The 10,941-nt window shown below is 41.5% G+C and overlaps 1 protein-coding gene across 1 annotated transcript; it reads left to right on the top strand.

Moving 5' to 3' along the window:
* The first annotated feature begins 1,489 nt into the window (after window positions 1-1,489).
* Window positions 1,490-10,193, top strand: lmo4a (LIM domain only 4a). The gene is made up of 5 exons (XM_028418154.1): window positions 1,490-1,691; window positions 6,548-6,788; window positions 8,841-8,937; window positions 9,016-9,174; window positions 9,763-10,193. Exons 2-5 carry the CDS (start codon window positions 6,553-6,555, stop codon window positions 9,769-9,771), a joined length of 501 nt encoding a protein of 166 aa, XP_028273955.1. The 5' UTR covers window positions 1,490-1,691; window positions 6,548-6,552; the 3' UTR covers window positions 9,772-10,193.
* The last annotated feature ends 748 nt before the right edge of the window (window positions 10,194-10,941 follow it).

Below are 10,941 nucleotides of genomic sequence, written 5' to 3'. Positions count from 1 at the left end.
CAAAGAGTAACTTTATTTATCCCTGAGGGGAAATTCTTTTAAGGTCTGAATACTTTCCATACCCACTCTTTAATACCATTGTGGAGGAGTGTTACCAGCAGCCTGCCAAAGTTAGCTTAAGTGTGTGTCTGTGGAAGACATCTCTTCATCTTTTGCATTCTTCTGAAGAAGAAACTGATAAAGTCTTCACTATAAGAGCTGCTGGAATACCAGGCTCGACAGAGCTGTGGCTCTTTGTCAGCATAGCAACATAGTAAGTGGTTCTATTTTTACAGAGGGCCTAAACTGTCTTTCCAGGCACGGTGGGATTCTTCTGATATGAAGGAATATCACTTCCTTTCTATCTTTTGTGATGTTTGTTTTCAATATTTGGATGTTTGAATGCCACGGAGCTAACCTCCTATGACAAAGCAGTGCGTGTTCTTCTACAGGGCTACTCCATTCTCCGCCAGTCATATATTGCTTTTGATTTCATTACTGCCCTCTCTAACACAATCATCCTCTCCATCGTTGTTCATTTCCTTGATGCTGCTCAATTTGTTGCAAGCTCTTAACTGTGAAACTACTGCTATCATGAGCCATTACATTTACCACCTTAACGGAATCCTTAGATCAAAATGATGTGGTTCCCTGTATGTTTTCGATTTGCCAAGCCTTTTGCCAGGTGCTTGTTACACTACTGTCAGCCAGTTTACCAACCACTGTTGTCTTCTCAAGAAGAAGAAATGGCATTTGCTCCTGTCCATGCTCATCTTAGGTACAGAGAACAACCTGTGACAGTGGGCCAAACCAATTGTTGGGCATCGGGTGTGTGCGAAAACTACTTCACTGTGTGAGAACTCGTCTTTGTGCCATGTCACCTTTGGGAAGAAAGAACAGAAACGTATAAAGCACTCAATTAAACAACACAAGGGGGGGGGGGGCATACAGTTTGTATGAAATGCACTCAGCTGTGCATGTCATAAGTTTGTCCACCAGAGGTCACTCTCTTCTTGTTGGAAGTGTGCATGGCTTGGTAATGGCATGCCACATCTGATCGTTCCATTCATCATTTAAAAAATAAGGCAAAATCCAAATGGAGCCCCACAATATTATATCCACTTCTCCTGAAACAATATGTTATGCAGAGAATCTAAATTATGAATGGTTACATTTTACTGTCATTTATTTTAATACATTCTACAATATGATTTGCTTTAAGATTGCCCCCTTGGATTAGGCTGAATTCTGATCTACCGTAAGTATCAGCTCTGTACTTTTGTTCATGTCAAAGTATCATCTGGATCATTTTGCCGCTGCAGACTCAGAGGCAGGTCGTACTGTCATTCCATTCAGAGCATTGCTTTTATTTTGAAGCATCCCTCAACCGCAGCAGCAGCAGCACGCGCCCTGGGCTCAGGCAGAAGCCCCGCCCCCTCTGTGACGTCAGAGCAGGACTGACTCCCAGATGCAAAACATTAAAGAGAGCCCTGATCTCTGCCCGCTGCTCGCAACGGGACCAAAGCCCTGCGAGGACCAGCTGAACGCTGAACCAGTCAGTGAGCCACGGCCACGGACACAAGGCTGTTTTCACACGCGTGGAGAGCACTGCCGCTCAAAGTCCACTCTTCAAACATCTGGAACGGTCCCAGACCTGAACTGCGCGACACTCACTGAGCTTCACGCTGACACGGTGAGCCGAGGAGCTGCAGGTAGGCACTGTTCTTCCACTGGTCTTCTGTCGCACATATTCATCACAGCCTGAGCTTGGTCTGGTAACAAACCAGTAGGAATGGCGCTGACATGTTTGCTTCGTTGAAGTTCTGGTCATGGTCGTTAACTTTAGTAACGGCTGTATATTTTGTGATTAAGAAAGCCAGAGAAGTATGTATGAACCTTCATCTCTCTCAGTGACGGACAGTGAGTCTGCTGTCCCGCCTCGCCTCGTTGATATCATGGGTTCGTTGCTTTCTCTTCCAGACTTGAATGAGCTGAGGTCATTTGTTAATTACAGTAGAAGAAGAGCGTCTGAGGATCCATGGTGTGATGCAGCTCTTTTCAATAAGTCCAAAACAGACCACCACACATTGTGCATCCATATTCACCTAAAGACACAATCATAGAACGTTTAATAATAATTTGAATAATTCTCACAAATTAAATAAGATAAAATCATAATCATTTTATTAAGGACATTCTTTTGCCAGAAGTTACAGGTTAGACAAATAAGTCTACTTAGGACTAATGGCCACTAATTGTGTGTGTGTGTGTGTTTTTAAAGCACACCACAGCAGCAAGTTCAAATGGACTGCCCTACAAGATATTTGTGCTTTTCCATAAGAGAATAATTTCACAGATAAACTGACACACACTGCATTCACACAGGATTGTATTAATCCTTGTGGACATATTCAGCAACAGAGAGCAGTGCTTAAAGAAGAGGCAACAAACAAAACAGTGAGAGGTGAACAGGGACAGCCAACAGGCATAATACATCTGACTGGAAATGATTTGTTCATCTCATTTTCAGATTTTAGATGAAAAAATAAAGAAGGGGAGTCAGGTGTATTGTGTGTAACTCACACAGTGTTGAGAAAGAACTGGTCGAACAATTTAAAAGAAACAATAAAACATTTCAAATGAACCCACTGCATGCTCAACATATTAACAGACAATACAGACTGAGTGATTACAATGGTGTGTCAGAAGCTGAACATGTAAACTTTAGCCTTCATCTTTATTCTTACTTGTGCATTGCAAACATGCAGAGCCTCTTAGCATTTATACTTGTTTGCACTAAACAGCCTCAGACTCCGACTGAATACCAATGTGTGCTAATTGTATTTCATACAGTGCTGACTGAAACTGAGCAGATCATGTTGGAATAGAAGCTAATATGTGTTGGAACACTTACTTTATCTGACCTTGTTACCATGAAATGAAAATCATCCACTACTCAGATTCTCTCACATTTGTTGTTCTGTTTATCCTCACGTCACCCGTCACCTTTATATTGTCTGTCTGAAAGGGCTCTGCCCAGATACAGATCTTAATTTGATAAAACTGTATCATGAAATTAGCAGCTGTTTTGAATCTTATCAAATGACCACATGTGTTAGTGTGGTGATGGCACTGGCTGCTCTTCTGCAGTTTGTTGCAGGAATGTTTATCTTGTACTAAGGTTAGGCAATCATTTTTCAGGATTAACTGTTAAACTGCCAGGTGTGTTTTCTCTTAAGGAACTCATTGAGCTTCTCATCTTGAGTCGGGCCTCCTGTTGACATGATTTATGGGGCAGAATGGGGCAGCCATCCACCAGTAACCAGCTGCAAAACATCTAGAGGAAATGTTTGTCTTCATATTCTATATGTGCCAACAAACTACAAGAGAATGAAATTAAATGTGTTTACTATTAGCCAACAGATAAATCCAACTACAGTTATACTATATTTGCTTAGAGAAAACGCGTGTCTTATTTGTATTCTCCTGTTTTTAGCTGCAATCTTGGTGGTGTCAGACATGTTAGGCAGCCAGCTGGCAAGGGTTTGTGCCCGCTGAGTTGTCCATTACTAGTTTGAATGCATGACGTAGAGATGCAGGTACTTTTATTGGAGCTACTAACTAGGTATCCTTCATCTGAGTCAGAACTGAGTTTCTGCCCTGACACAGACCGTAGGATGATTCCAGTAGGCCTAAATTTAATTCAACTCAAATCAGTTTGATTTGTATAGCATCTTTTCACAATCGAAATGGTCTCTAGGCGCTTTAAAAGAGAGCACACTTCCATTGGAGGGACAATGTTTGTGTACCAACAAGTGGAGGAGGATGTACCGGTACATTCAGACCTTGGTTAATTGATAGCATAGAGCTCAGGAAACTGACAACTATATAGATAATCTATATACCGTATGTCGTACACTAAGCCAGAGACAAACAGTGTCTTTCTTTTTCTCTTACATCTAATCATCTTAACTATCCAAATAAGACTTGAAACACATTTTTAAAGATGGAGGAGCATCCACGGTGGTGCTTTCTATTGTATTAAGGATGCAACAGAATGTGTACAAGTTACAAACCAAAGTACCTGTGTGCTAAACCCTTAGACAGGTTTAATGAGGTTAATAACAGTACAACATATAACATATACAGTACATAGTCATATATACAAATAGTCATTATGTATTTATTATTTTACACATCATATCCAGATCATAACAGAAGTAGTGCACACAAACACATGCACAGACACATACGCACACAGACATGTCCGCATGCAGCTACGTGCGACACACACAGACACACACAGTTTTTTCTTTCACTAAGCGAAGCAACAATTAAGTTTACTAGTAGCATATAGTAAATATATGGCCATAGGACTTTGATGCCTTTATCTCCCAGGACTTATTGAATCTTCCAAAACCTTTGGCTTGTGGTCCTTCACATGCTGTAGCAGCACCACACCAGTAACACAGGGCTGCTGGTGTGTACAGTACACTATTGTGTGTGCTTTAAAATGTAGTTCATGGATTAAATAAAAGAAATGAGAAAATGAGTCTTCACTGAAAGGATCTTGAATGAACCATTACTAATAAGAAGGTTGGTCCCATTGCACGAGGCTGCTGTGGTTTTAGTATAGCCTTGAGCTCCTTAACATGGTGTTCATGTGGCTGATTAGAGCCAGGTGTCTACTCTAGAAAATGAGGGTATTGAGGGCAGCCTGCCTCACTGCAGAGGACCAGCTGCTGCAATCTCAAATAATCTTGTGGGAAGGCCAGTTGTAAAGCTCAACATGCCTTTGCTGAAATTAGATGCTCTAGAGGACAAATCATGCTGCTGTTGCTCTTTTGGAAAATGAACTCTAGCCCTGCAATTATTTTATGTTGTTGTTGGCACTAATTATAAATCATTGGAAGTGACTGAAGAGGCAGGGTTGCTGACTCATTGCTAAGTGGCGCACACTTCCATGGCTGTATTCACAAGAAATGTAATGTTTTTTTTTCAGCTGTGCTCAGGTCACCTTTGAAATGGAAAAAAATGAATGCAGTAAATGTTACCTGATTTGTAGTATTGCTTCCATTCCAACATTTTTAGAAAGTGTAGGCCTCGGCATCTTGTGCCAACAGCTTCAAAGAGCTTTCTCTTGAGACACGTTATCAAGTTTAAATGAAGTTTTGTGTGTGTTTATTTGTGTCAGAAATGTGTGTGTGGTTTTGTTTGAGTTGGACACCTACTCAAAGAGTTTGGTGTAAAACATCAACTTTGTGGTGTGAGCAGATCTAAGTCTGTGTATGTATGGGTGTGTTTTCATGTCAGGGTTTAATTTTCCCATAGCCCCATGAGTGAATAGCCCAAAGCTTTACACAAGAGACTTCCGACACCAATTGATTGGATCTGGTGCCAAGAGCTATAATTATGGGGACGGGGCTGTCTCAGTAAATAAAGTGTTGATTTAAAGGTTACTGTACACATGACCCCAGACTTTGTCTTCAAGTTCAAGTTTCAGCTGAAGTCTTCCATGCCTTTAAACTCCTGGTTTCAGTTCTGTTTAGCATTTCACATATAATGACAGCTGTGCTCACAGAACACACATTATTTGGTGTGAAGCTTGCTTGCAATGAGAAACATCACATTCATTAAATTTATAAGGCTAATGTAATTGACTTCTGTTTAAAGCTTTGTCTTATCTATAGATATGCTAAGTTATAGAGATACAAACCATTAATACAGATTTTGACATTAAGCTTTGGGCAAGTAGTTAAGATGTTTTTTTTCAAATGAAAATGTTGTTCTGTCAGTTTTATGACACTGATGCAGACACAAACACATGCTGTAAAGTAATGCCACTACTAAAATGTATGACGACATGTTTGTTGTTGTTCTCCCTGTTGCCCTGTGATGGACTGGTGACCTGTCCGGTGTGTACCCCGCCTCTGACCCGTAGATAGCTGGGATAGGCTCCAGCCACCTGTGACCTTGCACTGCAGGATAAAGATGGTTCAGATAATAGATGGATAGATGGATGCTTTATTAACCAGTAAACTATTGTATAGATTTGGAGAAAAGCTGAGGGTGGGTTTATCTTTGATTTTATCTGATAAACTCATTGAGTGAGGAAATGGCCAGATCATGAAAACATTTACACAAATAAATGTTATACATAAAAATGTATATCTTTTAGTTTAAAAGATCATATCAGGTTAAAAACGTTTGCTCATCCTCTTTCCTTCCACCTCCATCCTCACTGTTTCAGCAGCACTGTGGCTAAAAATATGGTATCATCATGTGGATCAAAAGATCAAACTGTTAAAGAACTTAAAGTGATGCACATGGACATGCAGATGTATTAGACAGAGAAAATGAGTATTGTATTACAACACACAATACGTACTTTGAGGCTATGGCGTACTGTGTTGTACAGAGCAGGCCCAGAGAAACTTTTTCAGAGCTTTGGCTAAATGACATATTATTAGATATAAATCCACATTTTAATTCTTATTTTCTGTAACGTTGCTCAGTCACCTGCCAGTGACTCTCTTTTTTGTTCTTTATCTCTCTTTTTGCTTTAAAGTTGCTATGGTAAACAACAGGGTGGAGGCGCCCACAGTGGCAGTGATGAGCAGTGGGACAGCAGGCAGGTCATGTGCAGGATGTGGAAGTCGGATTGCAGACCGCTTCCTTCTCTTCTCCATGGAGAGGTACTGGCACACGCGCTGCCTCAAGTGCTCCTGCTGCCATGCTCAGCTGGGCGAGTACAGCAGTACCTGCTACAGCAAAGGCGGCATGATCCTCTGCAAGAATGACTACATCAGGTAAGTCCAGCTGATGGACAAGGTAGATGGCACTGCCATGGCATTAGGTACATACAAAACAATATTACAGAAATATACAGGAACAAGTTTGGTTTAAAATACTAAAATACTAAAGGTGCTGTACAGCCTGGAAAAGGCAGATAACCACCTGTCCCAGTTAGGACTGAACTGTTACCCCAACAATAAGCTGTGGGTAACTAAGGACATTGAGAACTGAGAACAAAATCAGGGAGGCCATGGAGATGTACAGGAGGAAGCTGGATTGGAAACTTCAGCAAAACAATAGAGAGGTGTGGAGTGGTCACTGGTTACGGGCCAAAAAGCAGTGGAGGAGTTGAAGTTGGTGTGGAACGGGCCAATGAGCTGAATCATAACAGATTTGACACAGTGACCCCAATTCACCTTGCTAATGACTCTTCTTCAGCTGACAGCTTTCACCTGGAAATGACCTGTTCCCCTCTCCCATGTGTCACCTCAACACTGACCTTTACCACTGAGCAGGTGAGAACTAAGTGGAGTGCTTTGTCATGTCTTCAACCTGAGCCTGAGTCTTCAGGGAGGCCCTGTGGTGTGGAAGATATGGCTCGTTCCTGTCCCTGTTCCAAAAGCACCGGGTCCCAGTGACCCAATGGACTACAGGCCCGTGGCTCTAATATCACACATAATAAAGAACCTGGAAAGACTCATCCTGGAACAGCTCCGGCCCACGGTCAAACACCTTCTGGATCCGCTCCAGTTCGCCTACCAGCCCCACCTCGGAGTGGGGGATGGAATCATCTATCTGCTCAACAGAGTCTTCACCCACCTGGACAACCCAGCAAACACTGAGGATCATGTTTTGTGATTTTTCAAGTGCAATTGACACCATTAGGCTGGATCTGTTGGGCCAGAAGCTAAAAGTGATGCAGGTTAATGCTACACTGGTGTCCTGGATGGTGAACTATCAGACTGGCAGGCCACAGTATGTACGCCTACTAGGGATGTTCAATACCACTTTTTTCAGACCGAGATAACTCGCCCATCCCTAACGCCTACAGTGCTGTATGTCAGATTCAGCAACACATCCTCCTCGCAGGGGACCGTCCTCTCTCCCTTCCTCTTCATTCTCTACACCACAGACCTTAACTACTGCACAGATACCTGCCACCTCCAGAAATTCTCTGATGACTCTGCAGTGGTTGGATGTATTACTGGTGGTGATGAGAGGGAGTACAGGGCTGTGTTGGATAACTTTGTCACTTGGAGTGAGAGCAACCACCTACAGTTTAATGTGACAAAGACAAAGGGAATTGGTGGTGGATCTGAGGAGGACAAAGGATCCAGTGACCCCCACAAACATCAAAGAGGTCTGTGTGGAGCTGGTGGAGGAGTACAAATACTTGGGCTTGTACATGGACCACAAAGTGGACTGGGGCAAGAAGTACAGGAAGGGCCAGAGTCACCTCTATTTCTGCCTCTGAGGCAGCTGAAGTCCTTCAACATCTGCAGGATGATGCTGAGGATGTTCTATGAGTCATAGACCATGGCCATGTGGTTACCAGTGCCATCGTGTATGCTGTTGTACATACAATACATACTTGTTCTTGTATATCATGCTTTTTACCAGGCGTTTTTCTCCTGCTGGGGCTGGAATTTAGATCTTCTCCATATCTGTTGCATATCTGACCAAGAATTAAATCAGAATGATTAAAGTGCAAAGTAAATCTAAAAACTCATGTATCAACAATAGAAGTCCCAAGGTTTCAAATTACAAATCCACATGGCTGAATGATCAGGTCAGGTCCTACTTAAAAATAGAATCGTTTTTCACACAGAGCAGGAGTCATAGCCACTAGGGCAGACCTTTCAGCTGAGTATCTTGACACATTTTGCAAAGTATACCTTTAAAACTACACAAGACTCTGTGCTGATGTTGGCATATTATTATTTCCAGCTGGCTATCTGAAATATCCAGGGAGGCTGGTTTGAATAACACATTTTACAGCGTTTTATGCTTCTGAGATGAGACTTGTTAATTGTAGTGACAAGAATTTGCCATTATTTCTTCTGCAGACTATTTGGACATAGTGGGGCCTGCAGTGCTTGTGGACAGTCTATACCTGCCAGTGAGATGGTGATGAGAACCCAAGGAAACGTTTACCACCTTAAGGTGAGAGTGAATATCACTACAGGACCTAGATATTGATCTATTATCATGCCCTCACTGTGATTTTCTTCCTTTTCCTAGTGTTTTACCTGTGCGACCTGTAGGAACCGCCTGGTCCCTGGTGATCGCTTTCACTACATAAATGGAACTATTTTCTGTGAACACGACAGGCCTGGAGGGGGCCTGCTGAGTGGACACTCGACTCCTCTGCAGGCCAATAGCATTATGTCTGACCAGAAGGTGAGAAGCTATTTCATGCTAAAAGTCTTAAAATGTACACACACACACATAAACTAGGGTTTATGTTACAAAAGTGCACACAGCAGCTTGGAGGTGGTTAGAATTCCCAGTTTGCAGGTTATTCCAACCAGGTGGACTAAATATGTGGGATTATTAACCCTGTGAAATATAGCTACTTAAGGCTTGGTGCAGGACATTTCTTTTTGGGGCAGAGGGTGTTTATAGGTGTTGGAATCAGCTCTTATATAACCTGCCCTCTGGCCACACTGCCACATTCTTAATGAATACAATGCAGTCTGGTTAATACTCAATGCATTATCAATACATACAGACATCACAATTACAAACTAAGATCTGTGTGTCCCTATAAGTGAATAAACACCATTTGGGACACATCCAAACACTCTTTTATCATTTTATATTATTTTTTTTAATTCTATAAATGCCCTGCTATGAGACTAACAGTCAAGAACAAGACAGAAAAAATGTTACTTTAGAGCTAGAAGATCAAACATTTAATAGTAAAATACTTGAAGTTGTCCAAATGGAACTTGTAATCTTATAACCAATGTTCTACACTCTTTGCAGGTCTGTTGAGGAAAAGGAAGGGAAACCTCATGTGTGCCTTCTCCCCGACCCTTCCTCTGTCTCTTCATGCTCTTTTAGCTGAAACCCTGCCCTTTTAACTTATATTTCCCCATCCTGATGGACTGTCACTCCAACATCTGGATGTATTCACTGCTAATGATTGTGGGTGTAACTCCAATACGCTGATGGGGAGATGATACTGTGGAGGACTGCTGGAATTTATTTATACAGTACACTGTTGTCTAAACTGTAGCAATATAACTGACAAGCACTGTCATGGCTGATGGAGAAAACCCTGTCTGTGTAATTCCAGTGGAATCGGTGCCTTTAGACAGCCTGCAAGTTACAGTGAACGCTTGAATGAGGACAGTCAGTAGATGGTGTTTTTGGTTTGAGTAAAAATCGCATGGATCTTTTGTGTTGTGTTTTTGTACTGGGCCTTTCCTTACATTCTTCATTGTATGATCTCTGTAAAGTATTCAACCTGTTAGACAGTAAATCACATGCTCATTGCTCATTTACCTGAGTAACATAGGTTGTCTTTTTTGACTGTAGTCAATATAAACTACAGTACCAGTATACCTTCTAAATGTAACATTTTCAATGAGGTAATAATACTTTTACTAAAAGATTGAATATGTCCTTAATAACTAGGTACACAAGGTATACAAACACTTTATCATGTGAGCAACAAACAATATAGAACCCTTGTTTCGTTCCCCTTTGGTCAAAACCCAAGTGTGTGAATAAGATCTGCAGGTTTGATAAGCTCCAGCCCCAGCTGGCTCTAATGTGTACATTGTCAGCAACAGTGTTTGCCTTTCTAACCAAGACCTGCATCCTTTGTGCAGGATAAAGCTCTGGGGTAAATGTGGTAAATGAGATCATGCATTCATTTAAAGTAATAATATTAGCATAACTATATGTGATTATTTTATCATAACTCTTTAGAAACTGTGAAACTATGAAGCTCAAGTTTTAGCCATGTCTTCACAGCTTGAATTATTGATCTTGATCATTCCAACACTGACAGCAGCATTTCTAAGTTCTAATTCTAAGGCATAAGACAAGTGATTTCTGATATCATCCTTTGGTAGGAACACAGCTACTGTAGAACAAACCTCATCTTCCCTCTTCTCTTGAGGGGTTTATCTTATAGACATGTTCTGTCCTCATACA

The sequence above is a fragment of the Parambassis ranga genome, chromosome 12 (genome assembly GCF_900634625.1).
Source record: "Parambassis ranga chromosome 12, fParRan2.1, whole genome shotgun sequence".
NCBI classification, from domain to species: domain Eukaryota; kingdom Metazoa; phylum Chordata; class Actinopteri; family Ambassidae; genus Parambassis; species Parambassis ranga.
The sequence above is the reverse complement of the archived record's forward strand: the minus strand, read 5'-3'. Positions and strand labels throughout refer to the sequence as shown.